The 15,185-nt window shown below is 40.9% G+C and overlaps 1 protein-coding gene across 7 annotated transcripts; it reads left to right on the forward strand.

Annotated features, from left to right (window-relative positions):
* The first annotated feature begins 107 nt into the window (after nucleotides 1-107).
* Nucleotides 108-15,130, forward strand: supt20 (SPT20 homolog, SAGA complex component). Of its 7 annotated transcripts, none has more exons than XM_005463235.4 (24): nucleotides 108-249; nucleotides 767-862; nucleotides 1,006-1,041; nucleotides 1,185-1,310; nucleotides 2,635-2,761; nucleotides 2,859-2,962; nucleotides 3,125-3,241; nucleotides 3,351-3,404; nucleotides 3,554-3,693; nucleotides 3,902-4,058; nucleotides 6,061-6,117; nucleotides 6,259-6,336; nucleotides 7,804-7,973; nucleotides 8,070-8,102; nucleotides 8,208-8,319; nucleotides 8,485-8,590; nucleotides 8,897-9,052; nucleotides 9,438-9,750; nucleotides 9,836-9,951; nucleotides 10,163-10,218; nucleotides 10,855-10,929; nucleotides 12,302-12,392; nucleotides 13,099-13,187; nucleotides 14,332-15,130. In XM_005463235.4, exons 2-24 carry the CDS (start codon nucleotides 860-862, stop codon nucleotides 14,479-14,481), a joined length of 2,466 nt encoding a protein of 821 aa, XP_005463292.1. In that variant the 5' UTR covers nucleotides 108-249; nucleotides 767-859; the 3' UTR covers nucleotides 14,482-15,130. The 7 variants fall into 7 exon arrangements, with proteins under 7 accessions (XP_005463292.1, XP_025766600.1, XP_019219297.1 ...); XM_025910815.1 differs by having other exon boundaries at nucleotides 9,839-9,951; nucleotides 10,819-10,929; XM_019363752.2 differs by having other exon boundaries at nucleotides 109-249; nucleotides 10,819-10,929; nucleotides 14,347-15,130.
* The last annotated feature ends 55 nt before the right edge of the window (nucleotides 15,131-15,185 follow it).

Raw genomic sequence — 15,185 nt, forward strand, 5'->3', positions numbered from 1 at the left:
ATCTATTTATGAACAGTTATAGCCTATTGTAAATATGTAAATATACCTATAGTCCAAGAGTACGCGCAACTTTGTAGGCGCTCAGTATGGCTCCGCCCACAGCTGGTCAAACCGGAAGTTTAGCTGTTGTTGACACACTGGAAGAAAATGGCTGCTGCTCCGACTTTTTTTCAATGAAGACACCGATATTTCAATTTCATTTCGTTTTCTTACATCGGAGCTACAGTCGACCGCTATGCAATCTAAAAGGCAAGTCGACTCTGTTTGTTTAGACTGTCGTCGCTTGTTCGGGTTGTGTCTCGGAAGACGTGAGCCTGGCAGCGTAGCTTGTAACTTACAGCTTTGCCCACTCGGAACGGGCTAGCATGCTAACGGTGGCTACGTTAGCCCAACGGTCAGGCATCAACGAGTTGTTGCTATTCGGCTCCTCTCTCTTGGCTGGGCTCACAGTCATCAGAGTTCACTAACCTTTCCTGTTTTGTTGTATTAACTCTGACACATCGTTTGGTCACGTTTACTTTATTATTGCATTTTGAAATATAAGCTAATGGTAAAAGAACTTAGATGGAACAGTTTGGCTCATCAGTCCTTGCAGCTGCTTGTGTGTGGCATCTCTGACTGAGTGTCAGCTGGATGATTTGGCATCAGCACTCTCTTACCAGCGTGCCAGCAACACACTGAGTGCATCTCTATGAATGTACCAGTAATCTGTGTTTTTGTTTTCTCTTCACGCTGCCTGCGTGTCCTCTGTTGTGTTGCCGTGCAGGCTGTGAATGGTCACTTTAGGAAGGTGACAGTGTGGGTCAGAAAGGACAGCATCGTCTACCGTCACTCAGCTCGCAGCTGGCGGTGGACCACAATGGTAAGTTTAATCTCTGTCAGTTCATTCATCTCTACATAGACAAAGGACTCCTGCTGCAGTGTTTCATGTCAGATTCCGATCTCTATTGGTCTGTGACTTCCAGCTGTTGCTGATCTGTTTCACTTTAATTTTATCCCCCAAAGCAACAAGTTTTGGAATATGCATTGGATCGAGCCGAGGTAATAAAACCGCTGTTTTTTGCTTGCTGTGAAATCATGAAAAAACCATGTACTCAGAAACATAAAGCACAATTTATTCACCGTGTTAATAAGTCCTTTCCTGCCCCATTATCCATTAATAACGCGTGTTATTTGTTATTCAGTACATTGTTGAAAGTGCTCGACAACGACCAGCCAAACGAAGAATTTCATCTGGTGGGAGGAAGAGTTTGTACCAGAAGCTCTATGAGCTCTACATAGAGGAATGTGAGAAAGAGCCAGAGTTAAAGGTTTGTGTTATGCACCATGACTCACTTGTTACTTGGTAATTACTGGATCTAATAAAACCTTACTTAAAACCAAGCTTTGGGGAATGATTTGGAAAAAGTTGATTTTTTTTTACGTAGTAAAGTTAGAGAAGCAACAATTTTGTAACAGTGATTTACCCCAGTAACTTGTGGATCCGGAACTTAAAGTTGCTTCCTGCTTTTGTTTACTGCGAAACCTGCTGAATTAACCTGGACATAACTCACATTATTATCTTTAAATAACATAGGAATAAACATGTACATGTTTATTAAAGTATTATAAACATTAGGTCAGGAATATCTAAATTGGCTTTCGTATTTGTTCATTGGAGAATACACGTCATGTTTCATTTTTATAAATTAATGGATCTGTATATTACTGCTTCACAAATTTGCCAAAGTTAAAGATTCTTGGTTTGATCTGGGGAGTAGACACAGATTTCTTTAGGGTTGAGCGAGGAAGGTCATCCAGCGTAAAGATCTGCCAAATCCAACATGCTACCTGCTGTGGCAACCTCTTGTGAATAAGGGAGCATTTCAAAGTACCTTTTTTTGTGTGTGTGTGTGTATTTTTTAATTTAAAATTGTCATGCTACTAGTGAGGAAAACTGTTGGTTAAAAATTCTCTTAGAGAGACAGTTTGTTCCAGAATAGATTTACATACTTTTTGTTTTGTTGTTGCTATTGTTTTGACGAGAGTTGTCAGATTTTGACGATGTGTTTTTTTCTTAAATAAATCATAACCTAAACTCCACCAGTTGTTCAAAAAACAACAACAAAAAACAAACAAACCCACAAACGTTGTTCAGGAGCCTCTTGCAGGAACTACTTTCCCTCTAACTAACTAACTAACTACATTCACTGCATACCTTTGAAGAAGGAAGTCTATATCTAGCTGTGATAAGAGGTTCTTGCCAGTAACAGCATGACAGGATATAATCATTTACGGAGTCGTCCTCCCTAGTGGCATGCTTTTTTTTTCTTGATTGAGAGATATTAAAAAAAGGTAAAATAGATCCTATGTTAAGTTGCTTATGACAAGGTTTGTGGATTTTCTTTTTTTTTCTTTGGAAAGAGACACTCCTTTGGGGGGGGGTGTCTTAGGCTTCACTTCGAGGAGTCCTTGGTTCTGTTGCACTTGCCAGGAGAGAGATAGCTTCTTTTTTTTCTTCCTTTTTTTTCTTTTTTTGGGGGGGGTAAGAAAATACTTTTTAAAACTGCTATTAAGCAGGTATAACTAATAAGGTTTGTGCTTCTAATGAGGAGAATTTGTCTTTTGTGTGTTTCGTTTGCTGTCTCTCTGAAGAATTTGAGGAGAAATGTGAATCTACTGGAGAAGCTGGTGTCTCAGGAGTCTGTATCATGTCTGGTGGTCAATCTGTACCCTGGGAATGAAGGCTATTCTTTAATGCTCAGGGGCAAAAATGGATCTGGTAAGTCAAGTTAGATCATTACACATGACTGTTGGGTTTTGTTTTTCGAGTCTTTGTGCTGCAGTTGTCTCACCTGCATGTTTGTGTTACTTTCTAGATTCTGAAACCATTCGCCTGCCATACGAAGAAAGAGAACTGCTGGAGTACCTCGACGCTGAGGAGTTGCCTCCTATTTTGGTGGATTTGTTGGAGAAATCACAGGTTGTGTGCATGCGTGATGCATTTTGAAATCCAATAATTTTAAGCAAAAGTGTCACATTTCTGCTTAAATATATAAAGAGTGAAGAACCATGTAAGGTTTCTATTTTGATTAGTGAGCTCCCTGTGTTTGTAACCACCTCTTGGTCATGCTTTGTGTGTCAGGTGAACATCTTCCACTGTGGCTGTGTAATAGTAGAGGTCCGAGACTACCGGCAGTCTGGTAATACCAAGATTCCCACCTATCAAAGCAGACACATCCTACTGCGGCCAACCATGCAGGTAAAGCTAGAATAAGATTATAAGGAGGGATGAGTGGAAAACCACATTAGATCTTTAGCACAATAAATCTAACTTACATTATATTCATAACAACTTTGTTTCCCTGCAGACTCTCATCTGTGATGTCCATGCCATGACCAGTGACCACCACAAGTGGACACAGGTAAAGTATTATGTTCAGTATGTTTTATCTGAAACACCTTGTTGTGTGTTTTCATTTAAAGTGCATTTGGATTTACTAGTGTGGTGCTCCATCCCAGAATCTTCCAGGCTCTGGTGTTTTCTGTAACATGTCCTTTCTCTTTGCTTCAGGATGACAAACTGCAGTTGGAAAGTCAGTTGATTTTGGCTACAGCTGAACCTCTGTGCCTGGACCCCTCCATTTCTGTTACTTGCACAGCTAACCGCCTGCTTTACAACAAACAGAAAATGAACACTCGCTCCATGAAACGGTACTGAATACCCTCTCATGCTTATCTGGGTTAAGGCCAGCTTAGTGTGAAATCGGTTATGCCAGGATAAAGATCTCATTTACGGATGTTTATTTTCTGAAATTGAAGGCAGGGAAGTGCAAGCTCTGTGACTGTGTAAAGGAAAAAAGCCAATAAATGAAGCAAAGACCTTGGTTTTGTTAACACAAGTTATTTGTTTGCATTGTAGGTGTTTCAAGAGGCACTCTCGAGCTGCACTGAACAGGCAGCAGGAGCTGTCCCACCTTCCCATACCACCACAGCTACGACTCTACGACTACCTACAGAGAAGAAAAGAGAGGAAACCCGCGCCTGTCATAGACCTGAAGATCTCAAAGATCGGAAACGTAAGTGGGAAACATCCACACAGTTTGTAATGTATATACCGAGGTTCAGAAGTATGAACTGGAACTACTACTACTTTATTATAGATTACATTTGTATCTCCGTGTATTCCGTCTGCTCCATTTGGCGTTAAATACAGTATGTACTCCACAAGTTTGTGTAAAACCTGAGGGTCCATGTTATTATAATGGATGCAGCTGATCCATTTTTTAATGCCATGCCCCTCAATTCAGTTCAATTCAGGTTTATTTATGTCGCTCCAAATCACAAGTTAAAGACCTTGCAGTATTCAAGAGGAAACCCCAACAATGAGGCAATCCCCTTTATGATCAACAAATTGTGACAATTGGAAGGAAATATTTAAAGAGGCCTCCAGCAGAATCAGGGTCAGGGAGCAAAAAGAGCGCACAAGGAGATAAAACAAAACACAGACAAATGCCTGAATTGTGCTTAAGTTCAGGCATTAGTCTGAAATCTACAATATCTACATGCAGGAAATCTACGTTGTAACATTGTAACTTGCAGTGTAACTGGAATCCCCTCTTAGACTTATGCCATAATCCACGCCAGTCATTGTGGGTTGTGTCAGCCCCAAGTGTGGTTGCATTTCTCAGGAGGTACACATCAGGTTACGTGGAAGGTGAGGGCCCGAATCCAAACTGGGATTTGGTTTCACAGCAGAGGGCCCTGATAGCTGAAGGCACTGCCTCCTGTCCTAATTTAAGGAATTCTGGGAACTACAAGTAAGCCAGCAGTTTGAGAGCAAAGTGTGCTTTTGGGATAACATGATACACTAAGAGGCCTTTAAGATATGATGGGTCCTGATTGGTCAAGATTTTGTATTTTAGGAGAAGAATTTTAAATTCAATTCATTTATTTTAACAGGGAGCCAATGAAGAGAACCTAATATGGGAGAAATATGATCTGTCTTGTTAGCACTGTCGGTGCAGTATTTTAGATCCACTGGAGGCTTTGGTAGCCTCTAGGCTAGGCGTGATTGACTCTGAGAAAGCCCTTCTCAAAGACAGCACAGTTCTGATGCTGCGTTTCCCGCTGTAACTATGCTATTTAGTAAGTAACACTGACCTGGAAATTCGAGGTACAGCCATAGGTATAACAGAGTTGCTGTGGCACCAATATGAGCATCTTCTGCTTCAGTGGGAAGACATAGCTCAAGGATATCTGACCTTTTGTACAGAAGAGTTAAGATAAATACCAAAAATTTGTTTCAATTTGATTGCGGCATTAATTATTTTTTAGCTCATCCAGTCAATGGCCCTATAAGTTTATTCAATGGTGAGGTGTCTGTCTGTTCCATCCCTCCACAATTCACAAGAATTGCTACTCCTCCTTGATCTGTCAGATTTTAGTGAAAGAATAATAATTAATAATTCTGGATATGACAATTTGTAAGATTCTTTGATTTCTTAGTGGATTTGAATCCTCGTTAGATTACACAGCCAATCAGTGACAACAGAACTTATAACCTTAATTCTGCACAATCACTTCTGAATTGTGACGGCTCACGAGCTGGATGAGCTACTATCTCACTGACATTCTGGTCATAAGTAATAACTTAAACACTTTCTGTGTTTTTGAATGTTTCTAAAAGCTGATACTTTTGTGATCATTTACAGTTTTACATGAAAATGTGACAGAAATTTGGCAGACATTTTCCTAAATGAGAATCATTCATCTGTTTGTTATGACAATATAATTGTAGATGATGTTTCTTCGTATAAACAGTCATGGTAAAATCTGGGGTCTATTCAAAGTTCACAGTGTCACAAAGCACAGATCCCATTTTTTTTTCTATTTACATCTTTCTAAATTATCAACTAAACCCAAAGGGAGTCATTAGAACAATAGGCGAAAACAAGTTGGTGTGTTTACTGTTAGCTATCGTTGACAAAAATCTCACGTCACTTAATTCTCACAGATTTTCTCTAACACCTCCCGTTTTTCTCCCTGTTGTTCTGGCTTGTCAACTATCATCTCTTGCAGTGTGTTGACATGTGGAAGCAGAACAACTGCCAACTAACTGTGCCCAAGGAAATTGATGTGAGTAGCTCTTTTATAAAACCCTCACTTAAATACTTGATCCAACACTACTTATAAAAAACACTTAATACCCCACAAGTGATGGCTTGACAATGGAATGTGCACCTTGTAACAGACAGTTTTATATGTATGTTGATTTAGGTGGAAAAGTACGCTGTGGTTGAGAGGTCTTTGCAGTTGACAAACTCTGATCATAAAACTGTGATCTGGCCTGCTGAGGTAAGTTTGGCAGCAGATAACCTTACATTGTTGAGATCATTAATGGCTGTTTGCTGTCAGAAATAAGCAAGGAGTGTTTGTTTGAAATGGTAATTATTTCTTTAAAGGAAGAAAAGCAAACATTTACATTATCACATTCTACAGTGTAGTTCTTCCACGAATAGTGACGCAGTTGCTGCAGGATGGCAGCTTAACTGGAAAGTGATAAAGGTGCTCTGCAACTTGGTTTTATGCATTTACTTAACCAGCTGAGCCGAGTCTCCTATTGCAAAGAGATTTCACAGATAAGTTGAGCTTACTGGCACAGACTGATTCAGATTGATTCCAACTCTTTTCTGTTTGTAAATGAGGCGGCAGTTATATACAAATCTTTTCCAATTTGTCTGAGAGTGATAGCAGTCCGTCTGAGTCAGACCACAGGTGTTTAGAGACGTCTCTCCCACCAAGCAGCCTTTGCAATTGCAAAGTGTTTGCACAGGATACATGGTGGGAGGCAACCTGTCTCTAAAAAAACTGAGATAACTATGGTGCAGCTACTTGCAATTGGTCTTCAAGGGCAAAAATAAATAAATAAAAAATGTATGCAGTCCATGGATAACCACAAATTTTTTTTCCCCTATCCGCAAGGAGGTTGTCCTACTTTTAATGTTGTGGGACTGACCAATAAAATGACTGAGTTTAGGTTGTTACTGTCACCTTTTTATGCTGTGTTTTTTAAATACCTCCAGTTCCTTGTACTTGTACTATTTCCTTGTCCATGACAAATATGCTAAGATTTTCTGATATGATTAATGATGGTTTTCAATCATTTTTATGTGAAAAAATAAAATAAATAAAAAAAAAAACCCCGCAAATTCTACAAGTAAATTTACATCTATTTTTCATTTGTTTAGGCAATACTTGTTCATCGGGGTCTTATTCAGCCTTTGTTACCCCCATGTTTCTGCTTAATCTAGACAGACATCATATTTGACTTGTGTTGCATTTAAAATATTTTGTGTAAAAAAACAAACAAACAAAAAACTCAGAAGCTTAATTATTGTAGAATTACCAACAAATTACACTAAAATACAAAGCCATAAATTATGACTCCACATTAGTTTCCATTATCCTTTGCTACAACAATCGGTTAGTTTCATGGAAAAAAAAGTTGGAGAAGTAGATAGTAGATTCTTAGTAGATTCTTCTCAATATGTCTTAATGTGTTAATATTATATAAGGTCAAAATATTTATATAAACCAAGTTAGCAATACTATTCTCCCAGCATCTACAATTTCTATTGTGACTGTAGCATTGGAACTGAAGATGCTACAGTTAGTCCTACCATACATTAAATATACGGACTGTATGATTACAATACTTAGTTGCTAAATTTTGCACAATAATATAATGTCACTGCACACATCCGTTTAAGGTGTTCTTGTCATTAGATTTTTTTGTCCTCTTATTTTTTTTTCCTTACACAGGAAGTTGTAGATGACTACACATTTGAGTGTGAAGTTGGGGGCCAAGCTCAGAGGACCAAAGTGTCTATTTTCCAGTCAATGGGAGACCCGCTTGTGTACGGGAAGATCTACTGTGCTAAAGAATCAAAAGCAGAGGACGACAGTTCAGACCTAAAGCTCATACATCCTCCGTAAGGACACCTTTAAGACAAACTGGTTATACTAAACCGAATTAAAATGCTGCTTTGCTTAAATTAATCTTCATCTTTTTTTTGTGTCATTCACAGTTTTCTCATAGGTTCAAAGATCGATGCGGACCGGTAAGTCACATTGTCGGCTACTCTTCAGAAATTCATTCATTCATACAGACTTCATAGGGATCTGGTGTTAGAAAGCGTGATGCAAGGTTTTTGTCTTTTTAACAGGTTTCTTACTCAGTACAAAGGAGTGTATGAGAGAGACGTCAAGTGTCAGGTCAAAGTGTCCCATAACTCAGGCAACATGGGTCAGGGGCCTCCCTCCCCCAGCAAAGATGAGGTAAACATGACGATTCATACTTCTTTGCTTGGGAGTTAGACTGATTCAGATGTGTCAAACTGATCAATATTTGGTGATTTGGAATTAGTGCAGATGAGAACATTACTTTTGGGTTACTCTTGTTATGCAGTGCGGCTAAAAAACAGGTTTAAATGTCACACGCAGGGTGATGGTATTTCTCCACTGGTCCAGACTTCTCTGTTGGGAAAAGGGGTGAAGCACCGGCCCCCTCCCATCAAACTGCCGTCAGGATCAGGAAGCAGCTCCTCAGGTACAACTTCTACTTCTAGAGCGATTGTTCATTGACATCACATGAATCCTTAATTAGGAAAACACTGTGGCTAAAAACACCCTGTATTTGTGTGCTAGTTTGAAGGGAAAGAAGGGTTGCAGGCAAATCTGATAGTTTGATTCTTTAGGATAATTAAGTTGCATTATAAGAGAGGCATTAAGTGCACTGCAAACATGTTTCTGAGTCTGTTCAAGGTCATTCTCAGCAAAGGTGGAACCAGATCTGCTCTAATACTGCATTCTCTTTGGAAGAGTATTATAAATATGTTATCTCTTTATTTTTCAGGTAATCCATATAGTTCACAAACCACCAGTGGTCTACTTAAGTGTCCTACACCCCCTCCAGCCAAAAGCCAGTCTCTGAACAGAAAGCACTCAATGGAGCTGGGCCAGGTGGGCCTGCTGTCACCTGCCTCCCTCTCCCCAATGGGATCCAATCAGAGTGAGTGCTGGAGTCTGATTAGTTGTTCTGGAATGTTTTAAATCTACTTTAAGATTCTGAATTTTCCCAATTTGGAGTTTTTGAACATATTCTGATAAATTATGTTGACAAGAGTCTAGTTTCTTAAGAAAAATGGAAAAACAGTAACATATTGGGAGCTTAGCAAATACACATAATACTGGACCACTGCAAGCCCTATTTTCTGTAGTATTATCAAAGGATTAACTAAGATGTCATGCAAATTGACATTAAAAGGGGAATCAGGTTTTGGTATAACCAGTGCCTCATAATTTAAATTTAGTTTTATTACTGGATTTTAATTGACTGAAAAGTACTGTGTCTTGTTAAAGTGTTGTACTATTGTGGCCCTCTTTCCCCCTTTCAGGATCGGGAACCCCCAAGCCATCTACCCCAACGCCTACCAATACGCCATGCTCGACCCCTCACCCCCCTGATGCCCTCTCCGCTCCTCTCTCAGTGACCCCTACCCCTTCCGACCCTCCCTTGGTTCAGAACCAGTCACAGAATGCCCTCCTCACGCCTTTTACCCAACAGCCGCTGGCTTTAAGCCAGACGCTACCCGTCATGACCATTCCCCTGCCCACCATGGGTACATCCATCACCACAGGAACCACATCGTCACAGGTCATGGCCAATCCAGCTGGGCTCAATTTCATCAACGTGGTCAGCTCAGTCTGGTAATAATTTTAAACTGTCTCGAATGCCACATTGCACCTGCTGATCACTGTTGCTTTTAATGATGATCTTGTACTGTCTGTGTAGCAGTCCTCAGGCTTTGATGAGTGGATCCAATCCCATGCTGGGTACAGGCTTAAACCTGAGTGGAATCCTGCCAACTGGAGGGTTGATGCCTACCATGCAGTCTGCAGCACAGGCGGGTAAGATTCCATTGTCATGTCTCCCTTTGTATTACCTTTTTAAGTATTACATTTACAAAGTTATTTTTTAATTAAATCCAGTTCTAGAGTGTGTACCTGTCCAGTAAAAAAAAAGAAAAAAAAAAAAAGACTGGGTCTAATGACATTAGAAGAGATAAGATAAAGCCCTGATTGTCTCGCTGTTTTGTGGTAACTCTGATTTGTGTTCCAGGGAGTCCTTTTGGCCTGAATAGCAGTGCTGGGTTGAGACCTCTGAACCTACTGCAGGTATGACTCTACAGTTTAGTCTTAACACACTTTCAGTAGCATGCACTGGGTATTTGTTTGGCATAGTGACTTAGTCCTGATCTTCACCTGTGTTGGCACACCTGAAATAGTGAAATCAGCAGCTTAAATTTCCCCACACCTCATTGCATATGCAATGTAGTGTAAACCCTTGAAAGTGCTTTATTGCAAAAAGGGGCATGCATCTTTTGTTATGTAATGTCCTGACCTGAACAACAACTTAGCTTGATAACATTTTTACCCCCTCTACCTCTTGAACTGCTAAGAGTCTCTTAGCAAAGGTTTTTTTGCTAGAAGAATAGCAGCAGAAGAAGTAAAGGATGTAATCTGAATGCAGACACAGCGTGTTTGAGGATCACTGCTTGTGCCATTCCCTTTATAGTCCTTTGTAGCTCTGTTAGTCTGATAGTAGTAATGATCAGTGCCGATCTCTTTGTTAACGCTCCATTTCCTTTTTCCTCCCTTTTTGGTTACATGTGCATCATTCCTTTCCCTCTGCCTTCCCTCTGTCCTTCATCCTCATCTCCCTGTGTTTTATTCCACCACTTTTTGTTCGTTGGTGTGTGTATTTTACATCTTCAGATCCCCACTGGTCCTCTCATCTTTAATTCTCTGCAGCAGCAGCAGCTGTCTCAGTTCTCCCCACAGCAGAGTCAGTCAGCCACCTCCAGTCCTCAGCAGCAAGGGGAAACGGTGAGACTCAAAAACTATATTTGCATAGTATAGAAGAACACATCTTCATTAAATTACAGCAACAGAGGGATGTTAGAAATTAACTTCTAATAAATATGAGAGGTTTGATTTTGGTCACGTTTAGTGTCCATCTTCACAGATGTGTAGCTTGGCATCATTTAGTTAGTTAGCTTAGGCATAAGCTAAGCTAACTAACTTCATATAGAATACAAAAACTATTCATACCTGTGAACTGAGAAAACTAGCATGGTTTTAAAGGGAGCGCTGTACGGCCTCTTTTCTACTTGCACCTACTCGGGTTGACTCGACTTGGTTTTTTAGGGTTTTCCATTAGGTGGCAGTACCAGCCAGGTACTTTTTAGTACCTACTCAGCCCGGGGATCCAAGCTATCTGAGTCAATCCAAAAATGTGGCATCAACAGACCTCATGCAGCCGATTGGCCAATCAGTGGCATCACTCAATGAGTCATGAGTGCGACTCCTTCACAAAAATCAAATCCACCATTTTAGATTAATCTCAACTCTACTCAATTTCATTCATTTTCCATTACAATTGAGTGCCACCTCAATGTGCTTGCCGTCGTTATAGCAACACAGCCAAAAGTCCCATGGCGTCATTTTAATGCGACACAACACAGCAATGGAGGATATCGAGATGATGGTGTACTACTCTGGGTTTTTGTCATTTCCCTCGTTGCTGTGTTGTAAAAATGTCGGGTTTGAATTTTGGGAAGGAGTCGCTGTCATGACTCATCAAGTGACGCCACTGATTGGCCAGTCGGTCGTATGCAGTCTGTTGATGTCACATTTTCAGATCGCCGAGTAGGTACTAAAAAAGTACACCAGGTACTGCCACCTAATGGAAAACTCTAAAAAGCCGAGTTTAGTTGAGCCGATTGGTACAATGGCAAAAGGGCTATATTTAAACTAATGTGATGGAGTCAGTGGGCTGCATGTCAGACTGACTAGGAAAAAGTCACAACTACAAAAGAAATCTAGTCCTAAAGAGGCGAATGAATAATGGCTTTAGAACAACAATTTGAAACTACTGAACCTGATAAATCCTACCTGGATTTGAGTCATTGCGAAATATTTAAACCTCTTAATAGTTATTGAGACACTCTGTATCTTAAAAAAGATTAATTTGAACAAATCTGATTGGAATAACAGGGAATGGCATCTAGCGGCCGTGATGTACAGAATCTGTAACCGCTGCCAAAACATTTCACTTCCTAACGATATGGGACCAAAATCACTACTGCTTGCTCCTTTTAATTTTTTAAATATATATGTGTGTGATTTACTGTCACATGTTCTGCTTTGGTGGCAGTTGTGTGTGACAGCCTTGTGTTGCCTTTGACTTTCTTCATAGAATGACCAGGGGTCAGATCAAAGTTTAGGGAACCAGCAAACGGCTGTCATAAACCTGGGAGTGGGAGGCTTCATGTCTCCACAGGCAGCAGGTATGAGCCGCACAAGCATACACACACACGCAAAACATTTCTCTTCATACGGTCCGTTAACCTGTTCCTAAACAAAATGACACCATGACACTAACTAGTACTAATAAGATAAGATGTACTAATGTATTCATTACTGTGATTACTGTTCATTAGGACTCTCAGTCTGTAACTAAACATGACCATTTTGTTGAAGTTAGCCATTGTTCCTCTCAGTGGAGCATGTAACATCTGACAGGAGAGACTCAACTTCCCCTTCTTCTCTGCCACATTTTCTCTTTTCTTTTTTTTTTATTGTTTTTTTTTTTTTTGCCCCCACCCTTCTGTCTTTCCTCCTACACTGTCCTCCTGTCCCTCTTCTCAATTTGCCCTATTCGCTAAACTCCCTGAATCACCCGATTCACGCTATTTCCCCATAATGCGCTTTTTAAAACTCAACGCACACGGTCATTTATCTTTGGCCTTCCTGCAACATTTGTTTTTGCTTCTCTTTCTTCCATCTCTGTGTGTGTTTATGCACTCCTGAAACCACAACCCACCCCTGCTCTCCCGCTAATCCTCGCAAATATTCTACTTTTTTCCACTTGTTCATTTCCTGTCTTTACACTCCCCCCCCCCATTCCTTCTTCTGCTGCTTCTCTCCCTCTCGCCATCATGTCCTTCCCTCTGGGGATCCCTGTCTCCCTCCTCCCCTTCCCCTCCACCTTAGTGCTGTCCCAGTTGGGCTGTGGGCTGGACGGGTCTGGGCCCCCGCTGCCTTCTCCAAGGCTTCAGCAGCAGCACCAGCCACAGATCCAAGTAATACGGCAACATTAACATCCATATACACATATAGAGTTTGTAAGAGCCAAACACTGAGATTAGACACACCTGCCTCCACCAGCTCTCCTTGTTTTTATTTAGCTTGCAGGCTTCTGTTGTGCTGCACTATAAAGTGTGAGAGAATTAGGTAAACTAGCTTTATGACATATAGGTTTAGTATTTTTATCACATTAATGGATTTTAAAAATAGCTTCCATCCACACCCTTTATATAATACTGAGATAGTTTTAGTATAAACTGTATTATTTTCCTAAAATAAATAAATAAATAATTATAAGTTTTTATAAAAATCTTCTTTCAGATACATTTTATAGATAAACACCATTCACTCCATATTGTGTTGTATGTTTGGTTACTATGCTGTTTGATAAAGACCACAGTAGCCCCAGTACTCCCAGCAACCCACACACCAGAGCTTGCAGCACTTCCAATGGCAACAACTAACAAAGTGTCAAAGTGGGAGGCATGTTCTTGCACAGCCATTTAGCAGCAGGTTCTGAAACTGTGTCACTGGGAACAGACTGCTGAAAGGTAGCCGACAGCATTGCGACAGAGGCATTAGGTTGTTCCACCGTAAGCATGAATCTGAGCCGTTAGGATTTTTTTTACTCTTTTTTTTTTTTTTTGCCCAGTTGAGGTTGCTGGCTTACTCTGAGCACAACGCACGGTTTGCTGAGCTGCATGTTTGTTTGTTTGTTTTTACGCCAGGATCACAGCCAATAATTTGTCTTCCAGACGCCACTGGTGCTGCTTGACTGTATCCCGCCTCACTCCCCAAAACATGACCTGCCCCAAATCTTATCTCTTCCTTCCTCTTCCTTCCCCTCTGCAACCCATTAACCACTCTCCTGTGTTTCTCCGCACACTCCTCTTGTATGTTCTATGTATCAGGCTTTAGATCAGCTTCACTAACCCATGCCAGTTATACGACACAAGGCACTCTGCTAGAAGACGTTTTAGCGAGGGATTCCAGTTAACATGTCTTAACCGAGCTTGAGATGCTTACATAAACCTTAAAGTCAATATCATTATTTCTTTCTGCATTATCTTATTTGTAGTAACATACTGAAGTCTATTTTTTTTTTTGTCCTTCTTCCATGTTTCTTTTTGCACTGAACAGTTGCAATTCTTGCAGCACCAAATGCAGCAGCAGCAGCAAATGGCTATGGGAGCAGCAGCTCCTCAGGGGGGAGCGCCACGGCACCATACCGCCAGCCAACCAAGAAGTAAGAGGAAGAGGAGCACGCCTCAGCCCCTCCCCAAATCATGAAAGACTTAAATCACACTAAGACCTTCCCCCCGCCCAAATCCACACACAAAAGGACGTGAATGATCCATATTGTGCTCTTTGCCTGCCTCGCTGTCGAGTGTAGGCAGAAAAAACAACGACGAAAAACCCCACAAAAAACTCTTTTCTGTTTGTCTTTTTCTAGCTGACAAATTTGTATGTAATGGTTGTCAGATGTTTGGGAGAGAACCAAAACTGTGTCCACCATAGGGGATGGGGAGTGTTAGAAAAGGGAGCCCTAAAGTTAAAAAAATTGTTAATGCTATTTTTTGAGATGACACAGAAGAGGATTGTTGTAAGTAGTGGGCTTCCACAATAACGCACCGCCCCCCTCCGTTGTGGAAGAGCTGTCTCTAATGGAGGCCCTGTGAACTGAGAGGATCGCAGATGCACATTCTCAGAGGATTCCCCTCGAGAAGCCCGATCCTAATGCCTCTGCTCGGTTGACCCAGGTAGAAACTGCCCTTTAAGCACGGATCCCGACTGAGCTTACCGACACCAAATCCTCCCTGTGTAACCGTTACATGTGAAATGCAAATCTGATCTTGGAATTGTGCCTGGGGGCAGCTCTCTACCTCTCAGTCTGTTGGAAGTCTTTCTTCTCTTAAGCAGTCCCAGCACAGGGCTCAAACGAGGACTCAAGATCATCATGCAAGATGGTGTACCTGCTTTTGTACAGCACATTT

This window comes from Oreochromis niloticus, linkage group LG10 (genome assembly GCF_001858045.2).
Source record: "Oreochromis niloticus isolate F11D_XX linkage group LG10, O_niloticus_UMD_NMBU, whole genome shotgun sequence".
In the NCBI taxonomy this organism is placed as follows: domain Eukaryota; kingdom Metazoa; phylum Chordata; class Actinopteri; order Cichliformes; family Cichlidae; genus Oreochromis; species Oreochromis niloticus.